Raw genomic sequence first — 21,947 nt, forward strand, 5'->3', positions numbered from 1 at the left:
TGATTATGGAAATTACAGAGATGAAAGAAAAAAAGATGCAACATAACGCATAAGTTGTGTGTAGAAAAAAAAATTAGTAGAAAAATGAATTAGGAAAAAAAAAATCAAAGATAGTATTCAAAATAACTTTCCCAAAACAAAGGAGATTCCAAACTATCAATTTAAACGAACATCAAATCCCAGGAAAAATAAACACAGATCAATCAACATATTTTTCAAATAACTAGATTTCAATAGTTGGAAATTGTATCCAGTACGAAGAAAAAAATTAAATTAATCATAAATATTAATAAAAGTAAGCTGGCTTCAGATTTTTATACTGCAACATCCAACCCTAGAAACAATGGGACAATGTTATAGATTCCTCAGAAAAAGAAAGGAAGGCTCAATGATTTCATGCTGAATCAAACTGTCTTCCCAGTACAAAGGGGATAAATTTGTTCTAACACATAAGAACAGAGAACATGACATAATTCCCATGAAACCTGTTTTTATCAGCTTCTCATGAAGCCCAGTAAAAGAAGGTAAGAATCAATTTTGAAGTTGTAGGATAATTTAATCCAACCCAGAAGAAATAAGCAGTTTGCCTAAAGCCATAAAATGAAGAGCAGTTTTCCTGATATCCTGCTGGCCCTGTCCTCAAAAACTTCAGTTGACAACAAGAGGCCAGAGGATGAATATAAGGTGGAAAAGACTGAATTTAGTTTTAAAATTGAGAGTGAAGGAAATAAGAAATACGTGAGATGAACACATGACTAAACATATCTGTCATAAATGTGTGTTTCTACATAAATCTTCCTACCTGAGAACAGCCTCATCAAGCTCTTGTGGTCTATTAGTTGCACCCATTACAAGTACTCTTTCATCTCCAGCAGACTGTACCTATAAGCCAAAAATATTGTTTTCAGGACTTTTAGAGAAAGTAATAACGAAGTAAAACATAATAAAGATATCTGTATCTCTAATTTGGATCATTTAATAGGAAAATATATACATTGAAATGTTACCACATTAAAAATATCATAACTAATACTTACACCATCAAATTCTATTAGAAATTCAGTTTTTAGGCATCTACTAGCATCATGTTCTCCTTCTCTTCTTTCACACAAAAGGCTATCAACTTCATCTAGAGGAAATACAAGGATAAGACTTGAATTAAAAGCCAACCTATATGAGTTATCTGAGATTAATCTAGTTTACTACTTCAATTATTAATACAGTGGGTCCTACTCAACTCATTAGATAGTCTTTAACGTTGTTTTTCTTGAAAACTTTTTCCTTTCGAATAAGCTTTCCTATAATACCCCTTGTATATGGAGAGGGAAATTTCAAAGGGTCAACTAACTTAGTAGGTAAACATGTTCTTACCTATAAAAATTATTGAAGGTTGAAGTTCTCGAGCCACAGCAAAAAGAGCTCTCACCAACTTCTCTCCTTCTCCCACCTAAAAGAAGGCATTACACATTATCACATTCATACAATGTAACATTATTCCAGCTTTTAAAGTTTCATGATTGAAAGTCTAGAACCTAGGAATTTAATTTCCTTTCTTTACAATAACCAAAGATTTGGTTTAAGGAATTGGGAAGAGGGTACCGGAGTTTACTGAAATATCCCTTATAATTTTTCAAAATAGGTCATTTATTTATTATTTAATACAGTCTGGTAAGTACTATAAAAATAAAATATATGTTTTGCTTGAAACTGCATTCCTAAAACTTGAGAATGAAATAGCTTTTAGTCAAAGGTAAAACATGAGGGAAGAAAAAGAGAGGAGAGAAAGATGCTGTACATATTCCTTTAACCCTAGATTGCAGGCCATGCATCTATCTATACGTATAAAGAGGAAATATGCAAAATAGGCCAGGACGCCGTAATGGGTCACGACCTGACAGGAGGAGGTTGCGTGTGCAGGTGAGACCCAGAGCGGAGACGGAGACAGAGACAGGGTGCCCTGGCTCAGGCGGGCCTCCCGGAGCCGGAGCAGACATGGACAGGGATGGGGGGCCGGCCCGTAGCCTCTGTGGCCAAACGCAGGCCCAGAGAGGAGACGGTGGGCCCACCTCACAGGGAAGCAGTGCGGTTCCCTCCCGCCTCCCGCGGAATCGGCGTGGGTCCCTCCCGGCTCCCGCAGAAGCGGCTCCCGCAGAAGCGGCGCGGCTCCTTCCTGGCTCCCATGGGCACCGGCGGCTCGCTTCCGCCTCCCGTGGAAGCAGCGCGGATCCGTGCTGTGGTTCCCGCCTGCTCCCGCAGAAGTGGTGGGCAGCCTACCACGCACGATATTGCGTGATGGGCTACTAGTATTTATATAAAAGCAGGTAAATTAGAAAGTGCTCTACTGAACAAAACTTGCTCTATTAAGAACATCTTGAAAACTTATTCTCACAATATCACTGTCAATTAGTATCAAAATATTTCTAGGTAGTCCAGGAGGTCTATGTACACCTCTTAAGAAATCATACTAAAACCACTTTATTCACCAAAGCATCTAACAAAAGGATCATGAGATTTGGGGTAATCTGTAAAAACTATCCTGTCCTAGGTGGCATCTATTCTTTTTATTGAAAATTTCATTAGGAAGAAAAAGAAAAAAGATCTGGCCCCAGATTGGAATTATCAAAACAAATATTCTTGTCCTGTTCTCAGATGTAGGGTCTCCGAGGTTCTCCAGGGCTCCCCTGCGGGCCAGGCTTCTTCCTTGAACAGAAGCCTGAATTTTGGGGTCCAGCTGTGTAAGCTATTCTCCTTTGCTAGCAATTGGTGTTGGGGTGTCATGTGATCCGGTTCTGGCTAATAAGACCTATGGGAAGTCTCTCTGGCAAGGTTTCCATTTGTTAAGGGGGAAGAGAACGAGGGGAAATTCCTTCCTGCTTGGGATGCTGTGGTGGAAGGTGTGATACTCGGCACCCAGCAGCCTCGTTGCCACTGAGGGGAGACAGGGTCAACTCTTGAAAGATGACAGTGGAGGTATTGACAGCACCAGGCTTTTCACACACTATTGAGTCTCCGAGGGAAGCTTGGGAGTTCCTGTTCCAAGATCTTGTTAAGGTGAAATAATTAATGCTTTAATTAATGGCACTGCCTTTTTTTTTTTTTTTTTGGCCAAAAGTCACCTAAATGATACACAGACACTTTTATTCTTTCTTCTCTAGAAATAGTTTTGTTCTTTGTTTTGTTTTGTGTTTTTTTGGGGGGGTGGGTGGGCAGGGGGAAGTTGTTGTTTTTTAACAAGGCAAAAATTGGCCAGACTCTACTCATCCTGGTGTTTGTTTTCCAAACATCACTGTGAAGGATTGCATTTCCTGAGTAACAAAGGTCTCAGCACTCGGTGGCCATGGGTTCCAAACCATTTCCTCCTCCGCTAATCCCAAGGTGTGAAGATGCACTGAAAATGACAGCTATAGTTCTACTGAGTGATTCCCTGTGCCGGCGAGGGCTGACTGCTCCCACTCACTCCTTATTTGTCAGGCCCCTCTATCAAGTATGTGACGTTACTGTCCCCATTTTACAAGAGAAACCGAGGCTCAGAGCTTCAAGGGTGCAGGCTGAGAGATCACCTCTTATGACATTAACACTTTATGAATGAAGTAAGGCCTGAAGTGATACTTTAAGGCCTGCTCTGAATGTAAAAGCTAGATTGGAATCCCATTCTTCCAGCTTCCAAGACAGTGTTTATAAGGTGGATAAACCTACATTAATAACAATTTTACTAACAGAATTTCACATAGGAAACAAAATGTAACCAGGAAAAGAGGTATTGTTTTATAGTTACTTTTAATTACTTTACACAATTGAGAACCCTGCCAATATCTGATCTTGGATTTCTAGCCTCCAAAACTGTAAGACAATAAATTTCTGTTGTTTAAGTCAACCAGTTTATGGTACTTTGTTACACAGCCCTAGTATTTAACAGAACAATTCTAATTTTAAAAGAATTTAATAAAATGTACATGATTTACTACTATGAAGAGTGATATTCATCATCTCTGAATAATAGGTATAAACCCACAGACAAGTATTTTGGTGTATGGTATTATCATTTACATTTAACATTAACATTTAGACAGTAACTTAAAACATGAAAATACTGGAAAAAATACTCACATATTTTGAAGTTAAGCTTGCAGCACTTATATTAAAGAAGGTTGCATTCGATTCTGCAGCTACTGCTTTAGCCTTTAAAAATCACAAGGGCAAATATTATATTAGTTCCATAACTTGCTTTAAAATGATAAATACATCTGATCAACTTAAGTACAAGAAAAGAATTTCTAAAAATATAAGGCATGACACAGTTCCCAGTACTAGTATATGGCAATGTGTTCCCTTCTCAGCAATGAGCAAAAAAATCTATGAAGGGCTGTGCTTCTTTCCACTCCCTTCTTTTCCTAAGGGAAAACAGATAGGGAGAGGTAAAAAATAAAAAAAATAAAGGGGGTGTTATTCTCTTCCTAGTTATAGAAAGATAACTAGAGAAAGATAAACAGCTAAGAAAAAAGTTACTCTTTCCTTATTTACTTTTTCCCTCTAGAATATCTAGCTATGCAGAAGAAAGAGGTATCCACATCCTAGTAACTTTTGGCAAAAGGATATTAGGAAAAAAAAATCTGTTGTGTGTCAATTATACTTCAATTAAAAAAAAGGAAAAAAGTCTATATCATGTTGATTATTTAAATAAAGCTGTTAAGATAAAAAAAATCAAGGATTAGGAAGATGTTCAATATAGTAAGCTCTTCTAAGGTAAAAATGTTATTTAAATTGGGAAAATAATAAAAATTACACTGTTAAATTTAATTTGCCCAAACGTATTACTGAAAATAATATGTATGGTTTTCCATCTATTTTGTCATTGAAAACTAGTTTAAAAATTTAGAAAAGTATATTTTAACAAAAAGCAAGTCATAGCCCTAGCTGGTTTGGCTCAGTGGATACAGCATCGGCCTGTGGACCGAAGGATCCTGGGTTCAATTCCGGCCAAGGACACATGCCCGAGTTGCAGGCTTAATCCCCTGTGGGGGCGTGCAGGAGGCAGTCAATCAATGATTCCCTCTCACCATTGATGTTCTTATCTGTCTCTCCCTCTCCCTTCTTCTCTGAAATCAATAAAAATATATTTTAAAAAAAGCAAGTCATAAATAGTAGACGGGTGACATTTATAATACTTCCAATAATAAAGATAAATTTTTAAAAAATCATAATAGATTTAGGGACAATATAAAATTATTTAAAATTATTAGCCCTAATATCTTAATAGAACATTCAAATTTAAAAAGAATTCTTACCAGCATTGTTTTCCCATTTCCAGGTGGACCAAAGAGTAACAATCCTCTGGCAGGAGCTCTAAGCCCTGTAAACAACTTAAACATATACACACAATTATGATTCTGAAGATACTTTTTCCAGGCATTTTTAAAATTATTTGTCATCTAAAAAGGACTATTTTCAGTAGCATCCTCCAAAACAGAGCTGCCCAGAGCTCTAAAGAGAACACAATAAACTAGTATAATTATTAAAAACAGAAGAAAACAAAATAAAACCAAATCCTCATTGATCAAAATGAAAGCTAACTTGTTGAACAAGCCATATTATTGAACATAGGTATGCTTCTTTACTTCCTTTAGAAATCTCACCAAAATAATAGTAAATGAGTAAAAAGAAAAAAATCTTCAAAAGAAAAAGAATAGAAGGAATAGGAAAGGAGACAACACAAGACACAACAAATGTTAGTAGATGGAAAATTGATAAAGTGTGGTAAGTTATTTAGCAGAGCTGAGGGAGCTAAAATCTAAGTGCCTGCTTGTGGAGGGATAGCTAGATACAAGGAGCAAGCTGATCCCATATAATAAAAGCCTAATATGCAAATTGACTGACTGGCAGAATGACAGGTTGCTATGATGCACACTGACCACCAGGGGGCAGACGCTCAATGCAGGAGCTGCCACCTGGTGGTCAGAGCACTTCCATATGGGGAGTGCCACTCAGCCAGAAGCTGGCTCATGGCTGACCAGCGCAGAGGTGGTGGCAGGAGCCTCTCCCACCTCCGTGGCAGCACTAAGAATGTCCAACTGCCCTAACTGGTTTGGCTCAGTGGATAGAGCATCGGCCTGTGGACTGAAGGGTCCCAGGTTCGATTCAAGTCAAGGGCATGTACCTTGGTTGTGGGCACATCCCCAGTGGGGGGTGTGCAGGAGGCAGCTGATCGATGTTTCTCTCTCATCGATGTTTCTAACTCTCTATCCCTCTCCCTTCCGCTCTGTAAAAAATCAATAAAATATATTTTAAAAAATTTAGTCGGACATCCCCCAAGGGCTCCCTGGCTGCCCCCTGGTGGTCAGTGCGCTCCTACAGGGGGAGCGCCACTCAGCTAGAAGCCAGGCTCATGGCTGGTGAGCGCAGCCGCGGTAGTGGGAGCCTCTCCTGCTTCCAGGGTAGCACTAAGGAGCAGCGAGGAGGCGGGCGGTAAGGAGCGAGGGGTCCCAGACTGCGAGAGGGATCCCAGACTGCGAGAGGGCGAAGGCCTGCCTGAGGGACCGCCCCACAACCCCAGTGCATGAATTTCATGCACTGGGCCTCTAGTATGAACAAAAAAACCTGGAAAAGCTCAGGAAGTGGAGGCATCGGGTACCAGAGAAAGCATCAGTAAGGTAGGCAGCCCAAAACAGAAATGATTAAAATTTTGTATGAAGAACTGAACATATGTTCCTGTAAGCCTTTCCCCAGCCCCACCAACAGCACTTAGGCAAGTATTCCTCTTCCATAACCAAAGCAGGTAGAAGTTTTATTCTAGAGAAATTAAACCAGAGTCTCCAGACTCAGGGACATTGGGTTTAGCAAGAGTCAACGGTGAATCACCAGGCTGATAACACTTCAATTAATAGTAAAGGTGTATGAACTTCCCCCCCCCCACAAAAAAATATGTTTTTATTAATTCTAAAGAGAGAGAGAGAGATAGAAACATTGATGAGAGAGAAACACCGTCAACTGACTCCTACACATTCCCTACTGAGGATCCAGCTGTCAACTGGGGAATGTGCCCTGACCAGCAATCGAACCGGCAACCTCTTTGTGCATGGAATGATGCTCAACCAATATGAGCCATCCCAGCCAGGCAAGGTGTTGAACCATTTGAAGTGGGTGATACTCAACTTTTTTTAAAAATTATATATTTTTTAGAGGTTTTTAGGCTTACAGAAAATTGAATGGAAAAGTACAGAGTTCCCGTATAACTCCTAACCTCCCATTTCTCCCATTATTAACATCTTGCATTAGTGTGGTACACTTATTTTAAGTAATGAACCAATATTGATACATTATTATTAACTAACATCCATAGTTTACATTAGGGTTCACTGTTTGTATCATGTAATCCACTATTACAGTATCATACATAATCATTTCCCTGTCCTAAAAATATCTACTGTGATATGAATTAATCATTCTAGCATAGCTCAAACATTTCTTTAATGCTACTACAGATTCAGTAATAGATGATGTTACAGAAAATAATAATATATAATCCTTACCTCAGGCCTCAGAGAAGGAAGAATGACAATTTCTTGTAATGCTTGTTTTGCTAATTCTTGACCAGCTACATCATCAAATTTAACAGCCGTTCCACTAAGAAACAAAATTTCAATTATCTCCACAATAGAAATATGCTTGTTATTATAAAATACAGTTTATGGTCTATGAAACATGGTCATTTTATGTTAATGTGAAAACTATAGGTAATCAGTAAAACAATCATTTTCTACATGTACCGTATAGTAATTAAAAACCATTATAAGAACTAAATATGTAAATTAGACAAGTATTTAACTATTTCACTCATGATACATTTTATAAATAAGATTCAAAAATAGAAACTGTAAAACAAAATAGTTCAGATTGCAAAACTTACTTGTCTACAATTTCATTCATTATAAGATTAGCGAGGTTACTGTCCACGTTCCTAAAATTCTTCAAGTCTTTCTTTTTACGAGCAGCAGTCGTAGGGGTTGAAGGTTTATTTGTTCGATTTGTTTTTGGTGTACTCTTAAAGGACACAAGTTTTAATGTGAAAATACAACCTAACATTTACACTTTTCACAAGTGAATTAACTTTAAAGTTCACAGAGATTCAAAAATATAAAAAATAGAAAAAAATTTTAAATGTTTATTTACTCCAAGGTAAAATGGTATTCACTAAAGAAGTACATTTGGCATGCAGTAGGTTAATAGAGGATTTTATCCAGAGATTTAGTTACTAAAAGGTAAAAAGGCTCTATATCAATGCAATCATGTAATTTTGATCCTTGTTAGAACTGTATGTATGTTTGATGTTACAAAACATTTATATAGGTTTAAATAATTAAAAGAATAACAAAATTAAAATGAACTACATAGCATTATATAAAACTGGATAAGCAAACTAACTATAAATAAAGCCTAATTAGGATCAAAAGGAGGTAAAATAAGATATGCTTTTTAACAGCAAGTTGCCCTGATTTTTTTTTTAAAGAAAAATCATATTCAATTTTATGGAAACTTATCAATCCTTTAAGGCAGTGGTTCTCAACCTGTGGGTCGTGACCCCTTTGGGGGTTGAGCAACCCTTTCACAGGGGTCGCCTAAGACCATCAGAAAACACATATATAATTACATACTGTTTTGTGATTAATCACTATGCTTTAATTATGTTCAATTTGTAACAATGAAATTGGGGGTCACCACAACATGAGGAACTGTATTAAAGGGTATCGGCATTAGGAAGGTTGAGAACCACTGCTTTAAGGTATTATAAAGTACTTGTAATAAACTGAAGCAAGCACATCATGTTGAAATTTTTCTATTTGCAATTCTATCTCCAAATACCTTATGAGTGGCAGTTGCAGGACCAGGGCCCTGTCTCACTCCAGAAACCATGGATAAGCCACTGCAACTGGGTGCTCTGTGGTGGCCTGAAAGACCTGTGGATCCAGCTTTCATAACTGTCTTTGAACGAGGCAGTGAATTACTAGGGTGTGTTAAGGGATCTTTTCTTTTTGGAACTGCTCCACTTTCTATTAAGGAAATAGTAAAATCGCTATGGTTAGAAAATTGTGGTTTAACATTATAAAAGTAATAATAAAAACGAAGTAGCTTAGTTGGTTAGAGAGTAATACCCATATGCAAAGGTTGCAGGTTCAATCCCTGGTCAGGTCACGAACAAGAATCAAGCAATGGGCCCAATCAGACCATATATACTCAGGTTGTGGGCTCGATCTCCAGAGTGGGGCCTGCAGGAGGCAGCAAATCAACGATTCTCTCTAATCACTGATATTTCCATCTCTCTCCCTCTCCAAAACCAATAAAAAACATTTATTTATTTATTAAATATTTTTATTGATTTTAGAGTGGAAGGGAGAGGGATAGAGAGATAGAAACATCAATGATAAGAGAGAATCATTGATTGGTTGCCTCCTGCACACCCCACACTGGGGATCGAGCCCGCAACCTGGGCATGTGCCCTTGGCTGGAATCGAACCTGGGATACTTTAGTCTGCAGGCCGAAGCTCTATCCACTGAGCCAAACCAGCTGGGGCAAAAAATATTTTTTAAAAATATCAACCAGCCCTAGCTGGTTTGGCTCAGTGGATAGAGCATCAAACTGCAGACTGAAGGGTCTCAGGTTCGATTCCGGTCAAGGGCACATGCCCAGGTTGTGGGCTTGAACCCCAGTAGGGGACGTGCAGGAGGCAGCCAATCAATGATTCTCTCTCATCATTGATGTTTCTATCTTTCTCTCCCTTCTTCTCTAAAATCAATATGTGTGTGTGTGTGTGTGTGTGTGTGTGTGTGTGTGTGTATAATTTATTTAAGAAATAAATAAAAATTTTGCTTGGCAGAAAAATATAAGGGGACCACGCACGTGGAATGAAGTAAAGAGAATCTAGACAACAACGGGAATGCATATAAGCTTTTCAAGGCTAGGAAATTTTTGCCGTTTATCCTGGTAGGATTATTAGGATCTCAAATCTGTACTTTGGAAGCTTAACTATTTATATGTGGTAAATTCTTACATTTCTTTCTTTTCAAAAAGTTCCTTATGAAAATGTCAGCGTTTCACAGCAGTGCTAAGAGAAACAGATAAAATATTTATCTCTATACTTGAAATGTTATTTTAAGTCAGGTACAGGAAGAAATGAGAAGAGAAATATAGCTACTGATGCAGAGCTCTGAACTGGAAACCAAACCTAAGTGAAAAATCTAAGGGATCACTGAAACCACAGGGAAAGATTTCGTTAATGACCAACTGTCTCTTTCATCTATAGAAATCCACTTACACTAACTTTTCTCTATTGAAATCTTGTAAGTTTTGTATTACATATGACTAAAGAAGGCAGTGGTCTTACAGTCTGGACTAAGGGTGTTTCTTCCTTTTTTTAAAAAATTTACTACAATTTAAACAAAGCAATATTTACATCAATAAAATTTAAGCTCTGGACATGAAACTAATGTTGAATAAGTGACCAATAAAACTGACCAAGATGTCAGAGAACCTAGGAAAGGAAGATTCTTCCCACCAAAACAAAATTTAAAAAGCATTTAATGTTCTGTAAGAGTTCATACCTGCAAGTTCATGAAAAACAAATTTAACCCATAATAAAAAATAGTACTCCAGTGTTTCTCCTCACTTTGTGAATTCAGCTTCAAATTTTTTCTAGCAGGTATTATGATAAAACATTCATGTATAGCATACATGAAAACTGATTTATAAGAAAAATAAAAATTTATCTTACAAAAACACCTCTTCATAAAAACCAGGTTTAGCTACCCATGGAAAAAACCACAAAAGCTAAAAATACAATAGAAACAAAAGAATAATTTAAACTTAGAAAAATGAGTCTTTGTATTTTATAATTTCAAAAATTAGAGGTTGCAAAAAAGCACATTGAGAATGGCTATATCTTATTTGTTACATGTTTATATACTATGAATGATAGGGATACTGTATTTTCAACATAGCCCTGTGCAAACAAAAAACAATCAAAACTACCACTATAAAATCAAATCAACATTATCAGGTTAAGTGGGACTTTACTTTCAAATCAACATTATCAGGTTAAGTGGGACTTTACTTTGCATGCAAACTTTATTATTTTACATGTTAGTTAACCTAAACCCACCTGACTGGAGCTGTCCATTGCGACATGTCAAGTTAGTACTGTCATTATAGACGTCTGTTTGTGATTTGGAAAATTGCAAAACTGGTTGCAGCTTCTCTATGCAACAGAGGGGGGTAAGAAAGAACAAAATAAACAAAAATAAAAAATACATAATGAACATAATGATACATGTGAAAATGAAAAATGAGTTAAAAGTGTTACAAGATTGTTACATGATGAAGGGTCTTGCATTTTTATAAAATTCTCCTAAAAATATAATTAGTAAAAACTCAGACATGAAAATAGCAACAGAAATTAACAAATGAATGGCTATGTTAAAAATATGCCTTATTCAGGTTTGGTAACCTGAGGCAGTTCCATATCACTATTATCACCAGCAAATATTTTCTGAAAATCTAGTATGTCCAAGTCATTGGGTAGAAAGAGCAGCATGGAGATAAATAAATGAATATGGTTTATACCATCCATATATTTATTAAATACTGGAGGCCCGGTGCACAAAATTCATGCATGAGAGGGGGGTTCCTCAGCCCAGGTTCCTGCACCTTCTTGCAATCCGGGACCCCTCAGGGGATGTCCGACTGCCAGTTTAGGCCCGATGGCTTCTAACTGCTCGCCTGCCTGCCTGATTGCCCCTAACGACTGCCAGTTTAGGCTCACTGGCTCCTAACCACTCACCTGCCTGCCTGATTGCCCTAACTGCTCGCCTGCCTGCCTGATCACCCCTAACCACCTCTGCCTTGGCCCCCGCTGCAGCGGCTTCGTCCAGAAGTCTGGAATGAAGTTTGGCTGTCCGGTCTAATTAGCATATCACACTTTTATTATTATAGACTAGCGGCCCAGTGCATGAAAACTCATGCACTGGAGGGGGTCCCTCAGCCCAGCCTGCCCCCTCTCACAATCCGGGAGCCCTCAGAGGCGGGAGGCGACTTGGCGATCAGGGGAAGGCGACGCCCCATCACACCTCTGCTGCTGCCACTGCTGGCAGCGCAAGCCTCGGCCGGCCCTGGTTACCTGAGCCTCGGGCTTGACTGTGCCTCGGGCTGGCCCTGGACGGCTGGGGGGCTGAGGGGACTGGGCGCTGCCATCTTGTGGCTGTGGGTGCCGCCATCTTTGAGGGTGGGGCAGTCAATTAGCATATTCCCTCTTTATTGGCTGTGGGCACTGCCATCTTTGCGACAGTGTGAGGGTCAATTAGTATATTCCCTTCTTTATTAGATAGGATAATTGGCAACTTACAACACAAATTTTTTTTAAAAAAGAGATTGTATAGCATAAAAGAAAGAGAACATTAAAAAGGCTTTCAGCCGAAACCAGTTTGGCTCAGTGGATAGAGCGTCGGCCTGTGGACTGAAGGGTCCCAGGTTCGATTCCGGTCAAGGGCATGTACCTGGGTTGCGGCCACATCCCCAGTAGGAGATGTGCAGGAGGCGGCTGGTCGATGTTTCTGTCTCATCGATGTTTCTAACTCTCTCTCTCTCTCCCTTCCTCTCTGTAAAAAATCAATAAAATATATTTAAAAAAAAAAAAAAGGCTTTCCAGAAAAAATGGGCTGTGAGTTGGCTAGGATTTGAAAAGATAAAAAGAAAGGACATTTCAGAAAAGAACGGTACTTAAAATGACACAGAAGGAAACTACAAGGAGTGTCTAAAAAATGCCATATTCAACTACCTTAACATATGTCAAGCAAAAGACAAAGGCAATAAAGCAGAATGGCTAAAGCATGCTTCAGAACTATGTGTTCAATACCTTACCATTTATTTGTGCACACTTGTATCAGTTAGTCTCCCTTTATCTGCAGGGGATACATTCCAAGACCCCCAGTGGATCCCTGAAAGCACGGATAGTACCGAACCCTACATACACTATGGATTTTCCTATACAAACACACCTATAATAAAGTTTAATTTACAAATTAGGCACAGTAACAGATTAGCAGCAATAACTAACAAAATAGAACAATTACAATATACTGTAATAAAAGTTATATGAATGTGGTCTCTCTCTAAAAACTGATCTGATCACTGAGATGGCTACTAAGTGACTAATAGGCGAGTAGCAAATACAGTGTGGATGTGCTGGACAAAGGGATGATTTACAAAGGGACAGAGTGAGAAGACTTGAGATTTCATCATGCTACTCAGAACAGCATGCAATTTAATTATACACTGTTTCTTTCTGGAATTTTCCATTTAATATTTTTAGATTGCAGTTGACTGCAGGTAACTGAAACTACAGAAAACAAAACCATAAGGGGAGAATTAGTACTATACACAAAGATTATCTCTAAAAAGGATGCAGAGAACCCGAACCAGTTTGGCTCAGTGCATAGAGCGTCAGCCCTCAGACTGAAGGTCCCTGGTTCGATTCTGGTCAAGGGCATGTACCTTGGTTGCAGGCTCAATCCTCAGTGGGGGGCGTACAGGTGGCAGCTGATCGATATTTCTCATAGAGTTTCTAGCTCTCTATTCCTCTCCCTTCCTCTTTATAAAATCCATAAAAAGGATACAGAGAGTCAAACTGGTTTGGCTCAGTGGATGGAGCATCGGCCTACGGACTGAAAGGTCCCAGGTTCGATTCCTGTCAAGGGCATGTACCTTGGTTGTGGGCACATCCCCAGTTGGGGGTGTGCAGGAGGCGGCCGATTGATGTTTCTCTCTCATCGATGTTTCTAACTCTCTATCCCTCTCCCTTCCTCTCTGTAAAAAAATCAATAAATTAAAAAAAAAAAAAAGGATACAGAGAAACTGGTGACAGCAGCTGCCCCTGGGGAAGGGAAAGTAGTGGTTGGAGAATATTATGGGATGATTGATTTCTATACTTTAAACTTTTGTGGCATGTGCCTGTATCACCTATTTTAAAAATTAACCTAAAATATAAAAGGATTATTTCAATTCTATCCCTACTTCAAATAACAACAAATTTTCTCTCATGATCTAGGTCTAGGCCTACCTAGCACCTGAAGCTCAAGAGGGTAGCAGTTTGAAATTCCTTGCCACCCTACATCACTGCTGCACTCTTTATCCCCATTCAAGTCAATCAATACTGCTAGTTGACAAACACCCTGCTCTACCACTTACTAGCATGAACTTGCTTTAGCTTCAGTTTTCTGATGGTGTCAAGGATTAAATAAAATCCTATATAATAAAAGCCTAATATGCTAAGTGTCCAGTCGTCCGTTCAACCAATCAAAGCATAATATGCTAATGATATGCTAAGGCTGCTCAACCACTCACTATGACGTGCACTAACCGCCAGGGGGCAGACAGTCGACTGGTAAACCAGTTGCTATGACGTGCACTGACCACCAGGGGGCAGATGCTCCAACTGTTAGGTTAGCCTGCTGCTGGGGCCAGGCTGATCGGTGAGCGAGACTGGCCGGACATGTCCTGGAGCTCTCCTGAGGTCCCTCCCCAGCTGGTCAACCTCCCACATTCCTCCAATGTGCACCGGTGGGGTCCCTTGGCCTGGCTTGCACCCTCTTGCAATCCGAGACCCCACGGGGAATGTCGAAGAGCTGGTTTCAGCCCGATCACACAGGCCAGGCTGAGGGACCCCACTGGTGCATGAATTCACTGAGTATATACATATATACATAAAGTACCTACCCTATGCGTCAGTCACAACAGGGGCTCAATTTTTACATTAATATTGTTGAAACATTCCAAGTTATCATAACTGATTATTTTCTTCAATACTAGAAAGTCAATGAATACATGCAAAAATATACCACATATATACTAACTCTCCTAAACTTCCATTTCTATGGTTAGACAAGTAGGCATCATGCTTGGTTATGGTATACCACACATGCTTTTGGGACAGGTTAAATAGCAGCTACCCTTTTTGCACAAAGTACTGCACAGCTTTTGTATCCTAGAACCGGCTGATAGAATATACCTCAGAGCTGGGGTTTTTGTTGTTCTTGTTAGTTAACAGGTAGGTCATCTGATTTTTCTCAATGATAATACTGTTCAAATCACCATACTGAGAAAGAACCTTTTGTGTTGGCAAAAGATATAAATTAGAGCCTGGCCAGTATGGCTCAGCAGTTGAGGGTCGACCCAGGAATCAAGAGGTCAGAGGTTCAATTTCTGGTGGGCTCAATCCCCAGTAGAGAGCGTGCAGGAGGCAGCCAATCGATGATATTCCTCTCTCATCAATGTTTCTCTCTATCCCTCTCCATTCCTCTCTCTAAAAGTCAATTTAAAAAATAATATAAATTAGAAAAAACACTGATTTGTAAATGTCTTCTTTATTAACACTCTCTTCAATGGAATGTAACAAAAGTTCACATAAACATTCATTATACAGTAAAAATAATCAGAAATTAAATCCTTAGCTTTGATAATAACTAGGACGAGGGATATTTTTCCATTAGTTTTCAAAGAGACTGGGAGAGAGAGGGAATGACAAAGAGAAACATTGATGTGAGAGAAACACATCAATTGGTTGCCTCCTGCCCAAGCCCCAACCAGGGCCCAGGCCGGGGAGGAGCCTGCAACCAAGGTATGCGCCTTTGAACGGAATCGAATCCAGGACCCTTTAAATGCATGGAAACACACACGTACATAGTAGCAGTACACTGCTAATGTGAACCTGTTCCTATTCATTTTTGTTCAAGAATGTAAACTTAGTTTAATGCTTCTTTTTAGAATGACTAAACATTGTGCAATCAATAATTTAAAATAAAACAGTAATCTTGCTTCTTGATCCTTTCACTTGCAATCCCCATACAATCATCTACTTAAAAGGAAAATTTGCCCTGGCCGGTGTGGCTTAGTTGGTTGATTTCCAGTCAGGGCATATATTTGCGTTGTGGGCTCGATCCCCAGTGTGGGACGTGCAGAAGGCAGCCGATCAATGATTCTTTCTCATCATTGATGTTTCTATTTCTCTCTCCCTTAATCTCTGAAATCAATGAATATATATATATTTTAAAAAGCTATATCTTGTCTTTGAGAGTCATATGATCTTTGTATCAACTATTTAACTCTGTCACTGTAGCATGAAAGCAGCCAGACAGTGTATAAAGAAATGAGAGTAGCTGTGTGCCAATTCATAAAAATGGGCAGTGAACTGGGATTAGCTCTTGGGCTGTAATTTACAAGCCTTTGGTATAGATAAATCAAGACTGACTAAGGGGTAAACTAAGAAAAACTTTAACTATGTACTTATTAATGCATTGAAAAATAGCAATAAAATACTCATCACATGTTAGCAAAAAAAAAAAAAGACTATGGGCTCATAGTTATTAAAGCTAAGTGATGGATAATTATCATTATACTCTTCTATTTTGCATGTTAGAACTTTTCTATAAGAAAAAAGCCTAGATCACATTATCAAGATCATTCATCTATTTCCATCTACATTAAACGTTTCAATGAACACACATTTCAGATACAATTCATTCCAATTATAAAATTCATTGATACCTAGAAGTTGTAAACGGTCCTTGGCCATAACCAAATTAGTCATCATTTTAGCTTGAAGGCGTCTAGCTCTTTCACATTGTTCACCTGAAAGAAAAGAAAAGAAAAAAAAAGAATTAAAATACCTATGTTTCCTTACTAATATTGCTTCAAGATAAAATATTAGCCCAACTAATCTCATGGGGAGTCAGAGTCTTTATAAAAAGAATTTAGAAAAGTCTGGCCAGTGTGCTCAGTGGTTGAGCATCCACCCATGAACCAAGAGGTCAGTGGTTCGATTCCCAGTCAGGGCACAGGCATAGGTTTAGGGCTTAATCCCCAGTGGGGGTGTGCAGGAGAAAAAAACATCGGTGATATTTTTCTCTCATTGATGTTTCTATCTCTCTATCTCTCTCCCTTTCTCTCTCTGTAAAAATCAATAAAAACATATATACTTTTTAATATATTTTTATTGATTTCAAAGAAGTAGTAAGGAGGAGAGGGAGACAGAAACATCCATGATGAGAATCATTGATTGGCTTCCTCCTGCACACCCCCTACTGGGGATCGAGCCTGCAACCCAGGCATGTGCCCTTGACTGGAATTGAACCTGAGACCCTTCAGTCCACAGTCCGATGCTCTATCCACTGAGCCAAACCAGCTAGTAAAAACATATCTTAAAAATTAATAAAATATTATTTTCAAATAATAGCTTTCAAAAAATAAGCTACAGTTCTATATGCTGGTTTCAGATCTACTGTGGTATTCCATGAATTTTGAAACTTATTTCTTACCCTATGTTTTAAAATCTTTGAAATTTGGATGTTTTACCCATACCAACTTTCTACTGCTATCAGCCAGTCATAACATAGTTTGTCACTGCCTGTGCATGACCACTTTGGTCACAGATATTAATATTATTGTCATAGCTATGTCTAAATAAGATAGGACAGCAAATTCGATATGGTTTAAAATTCAAATTCTAAGTGATAAGAAGATAATACGTCAGTTTAATTGACATTGTTTTTTCTCTTAGTGGTAGATTTTAAGGCATTTTTGGTTAAGTGAAATACCATTCTTTTTTTTAGTATGTTTTTATTGATTTCAGAGAGGGAGAGATAAAAACCTCCTGTAGACTCCCTGCTGAGGATTTAGCCCGAAACCTCAGGCATGTGCCCTTGACAAGAATCAAACTTGGGCCCTGACCGGTTTGGCTCAGTGGATAGAGCGTCGGCCTGTGGACTGAAGGGTCCCAGGTTCGATTCTGGTCAAGGGCATTTACCTTGGTTGCGGGCACATCCTCAGTAGGGAGTGTGCAGGAAGCAACTCAATCGATGTTTCTCTCTCATCGATGTTTCTAACTCTCTATTCCTCTCCTTCTTCCTCTCTGTAAAAAAATCAATTAAAAAGAAAAAGAATCGAACTCAGGACCCTTCAGTCCGTAGGCCATCACTCTATCCACTGAGCCAAACCAGCTAGGGCTGAAATACCATTCTTATAACCAAATCATTTTCTTCAAACTCTTCTATGCAACTGATAAAGAACAGCAAATATATTTTGTATATAATTCATTGTTATGCTCATAAACTCATGAGAGTCTCAAATGCCCAACCACCTATATTGACTTGTTCTATTCTGCTCTTTTATACAGAAGACCAGTAGCTAGAGAAGTAGTCAAGATAAAAAGGGACAGAAAAAAAAAACACATGGCAAATAAAGGATACATTGTAATTATTGGAAGTTAGGTGATATAAGTATTAGCCAGCGACACAACGAACATCCACTGGGTAGACTGATCCATAAGACTAAAATTCTTAGCCTACATGGTATTATTATTTTTGCTTCTGATTTTATTTTAGTTATGATAAATGGAAGTACTTTACTTATTTAATAGTGGTACCCATGTACTATACAATAGTCACAGTATAGTATTTAAGAATTCAGGCTCTGAAGTCAAGACTGCCTAGATTCAAATCCTGACCCCACCACTTGCTAGCTATGAGGCCTTAAGCAAGTTACTTCTTTGTACTTAATATTATCGATCTGAAAAATAATGGTAACAGCAAGCAGCCTCAGAGTGTAGGGTTGTGGTGAAAATTAAGAGATCCTACATATGAAGCATGTCAATGATGCTTAGGCACATATTAAATGTGCAATAAATGTTATCTATATATTGAAAGATAATATTAGACTCTAATTTTTTAATTTAGATGATAGGAAAGTAAAGATATGACATAACTACTTTGGTTTTAAAAAGACAAATGTGAATCAAAGTAAAACACTTATAGTGCATATTCTAACATGCAGTCAAGCAATACTCACAAGTGCAAAGGGGAGTCTGTAGATTAACCACTCCCTGCTGCCTTAACAATGTAGAAAGATTTCAAAAATATGACTATAGGTTAATATTTTGGGTGGGAAGGAAGGTATCACACTTGGAGGCAGGTTAAGATCAAAGACACCCAGGTATATTATATCAACTTTATTTTAATAAAAAGAAAAAAGAAACACACGTGTGTGTACCTGCACACAGCACCCAGGTATAATTACAGTCAACCCTTTTCTTTTTTCTTTTTTTAAAATATATTTTATTGATTTTTCACAGAGAGGAAGGGAGAGAGATAGAGAGCTAGAAACATCGATGAGAGAGAAACATCGATTAGCTGCCTCCTGCACACCTCCTACTGGGGATGTGCCCGCAACCCAGGTACATGCCCTTGACCGGAATCGAACCTGGGACCTTTCAGTCCGCAGGCCGATGCTCTATCCACTGAGCCAAACCGGTTTCGGCTCAACCCTTTTCTTACTGTAGGAAAGTGAAACTGTTATAGTGAAAATTGGTACCAAAAGAAAAAAAAATATATGGCTAAACATAAGGCTAAAACATCACTAACAGTAGGTCCAAGGAAACAAGTAATACACTGTTTTTTTGCCTGACTACTACAGGCAATCAATCAAGTTTGAGCATTTCTGGTTATAACTTTATTTCTGCCTAGATAAAAACACATGAACTTTAAGTCTACAAACATTAACATAGGCTGATTACATTTAAAAATTACGTTTTTAAAAACGTTTAAATACTTTTATTAAGATAAATGGATCTAAAATCAAGGCAATTGTGAATATAATCTGGATGGCTCCTAAACAAATGTAAATATAACCTTACCTTGTCCTGTAACTATGACAGCTATTCCTTTTTCTAGTTCTTCAATACCTTTCTTATACCATTCCATAGCTTGCTCCTTTTGTCCTGCTTTAAAAGAGAAATAATTATTTGTATATATCACAAGTATAAAGAATACACTAAATATCTCCCAAAGCATGCTGTCATTAGGTATACATGAAAAAGAGGCTTGTGATAAAATAAATTTGAAAACTATTACTATATGACTTCTCAATATCGTTAGCATCTTAACATATTTGTGAATCTCCAGGAGGTGGACATAGACTTCAATGAAGGAAGTCTTATGAGGAAAGAAGGCCAATGTAAATGACCTGAATTTAATCTCCCCCACTTTCATCTTTAAAAAAAAAAAGTATTTTTATTGATTACAGAGAGGAAAGGAGAAGGAGAGAGAGATAGGAACATCAATGATGAAAGAGAATCATCGATCGGCTGCCTCCTGCACACCCCCTACTAGGGATCAAGCCACAAACCCAGGCATGTGCCCTGATCTGGAATTGAACCATGACCTCCTGGTTCAGAGGTCAATGCAACCTTCTGATGTATGATATGACACTCAACCAACTAGGCCACACCAGTCGGCGCTGCATTGTTTGAGATCTTATTTGCTATATAGAGACTTCATTCTTTTTGACTTCTGTATAGTATCCTATATCATCCTATAACTTATTCAACAACCTAAATAAAAGATACTTAGGTTGTTTCCAGTGTTTCAACATCTCAAATAAGGCTGCAATAAATGTTCTTGTGCCTGTCCCCTTATGCATATGTGCCAGTTTCTCTAGGGTATATGCTTAAGAAGTAGAATTGATGGATCACAGCTCATCACTTATTCTCTATTCATGAGAAACCTACAAACTGCTTTCTGAGTGCTTGTACCAACTTATACTTCTAATAGCTGTGTATGACAGTTCTCATTGGTTACATCTGAACAAAATGTTCTCAGTTTTAGTGCATTACCATAGGCAAATGAAAGGACTGATTACAAATAAATTCACAGCTCAATAAATATTCAATTACCTAATATTCTTTGGTAACAGGTAGTTGATTTACTGCATTATTTAAATCTCATAAGTCAGCACAATATAAAATACATATAGATATTTCTTACCTAAAAGTAGAAGACTACAGGAGAAAGCCTTTGGTATAGATACAGACATATAGGTCAATTGAACAGAAAAGAATGTCTGACCTACACATATATTATTGGCTGACTCTGACAAAGACAACTATGTAATTCAATGGAGAAAGAACAGCCTTCTCAAAAAATAATGTTGGGGGGAGAACCAAGATGGCGGCATAAGGTATAAACCTATACGTGCTGCCCCCCACAACCACATTAAAACTACAACTAAAAGACAAAACAGCTATCATCCAGAACCACGGGAAAGCTGGCCGAGTGGAAGTTCTACAACTAGAAGGAAAGAAAAAGTGCATTGAGACTGGGTAGGAGGTGCAGAGGCGCCAAGAGCAGAGGTACGGAGGTGTGAGCGAGGCGGGCTGCACCTGGGTGCATGGTTTTTTTCAATCGGAAGGGGATACAAGCTTTTGAATACACTGAACTCGTTTACGGCGAGACTCTGGGGACCCAGACTCTGGGGACCAGACTCCTACGGGGAGAAACTGGACTGTCTTGCAGCGGGTCGGAAAGCCAGGGTGGCTTTCTCGCAGAGCTGCTCGCAGGGATCATTGTTACTGTAAGGGCGCGGGACTCGGGGACGCGGAGACGTGAGGAGTTGCAGAGAGGGCTGATGACAGCCCTTGCTGTTTGCTCTGCCCCACTCAATTTACATCCCCACCCAAGCAGGGCAAAGGAACCGCCTGCCCTTTTGGAGCCTAACCTAACAAACTGCAGCTGGGTCAGAGAGCTCCAAAACTTCCAAACCCCAAACAAAGAGGAGAAATCTGCTGATATCACTGTAGCTCCTGCTGGGTGGACTCACACAGTGGTTGACTTGGAGATCCAAGAGCCAGGGTACCCAGTGATCAGATACCAGATTTCAACTCCTCACATCCATAAGGGACACACTCAAGAGGCAGACTCAGTGAGCACCAAAGCCCCAATGAAGCAAGTCCTACCCCATAAGGGTGTCTCCAGCACAGCAGTTCTTCCACTATAGACACAGCAGGTCCTCGCAGTCAGCCAAAATGTGGAGACAAAGAAACATATCACAAATGAAAGAAATGGAGGAAAGCAAACTA

The 21,947-nt window shown here is 38.8% G+C and overlaps 1 protein-coding gene across 1 annotated transcript in view; it reads right to left on the bottom strand.

The window, feature by feature from the left end:
- SPAST (spastin) overlaps positions 1–21,947 on the bottom strand; it is a gene marked incomplete at its 5' end in the record, with an annotated part of 45,616 nt that overhangs the window by 15,182 nt on the left and 8,487 nt on the right. The window contains 11 exons of the mRNA XM_005886065.2: positions 803–882; positions 1,038–1,129; positions 1,372–1,447; positions 4,108–4,179; positions 5,286–5,360; positions 7,527–7,620; positions 7,904–8,037; positions 8,857–9,044; positions 11,151–11,246; positions 16,586–16,669; positions 19,728–19,814. Of these exons, the coding sequence (XP_005886127.1) occupies positions 803–882; positions 1,038–1,129; positions 1,372–1,447; positions 4,108–4,179; positions 5,286–5,360; positions 7,527–7,620; positions 7,904–8,037; positions 8,857–9,044; positions 11,151–11,246; positions 16,586–16,669; positions 19,728–19,814 (1,078 nt within the window). The remainder of the gene's footprint in view (positions 1–802; positions 883–1,037; positions 1,130–1,371; positions 1,448–4,107; positions 4,180–5,285; positions 5,361–7,526; positions 7,621–7,903; positions 8,038–8,856; positions 9,045–11,150; positions 11,247–16,585; positions 16,670–19,727; positions 19,815–21,947) is intronic.

Source organism: Myotis brandtii, unplaced genomic scaffold, assembly GCF_000412655.1.
Source record: "Myotis brandtii unplaced genomic scaffold, ASM41265v1 scaffold953, whole genome shotgun sequence".
Taxonomy (NCBI): Eukaryota; Metazoa; Chordata; class Mammalia; order Chiroptera; family Vespertilionidae; genus Myotis; species Myotis brandtii.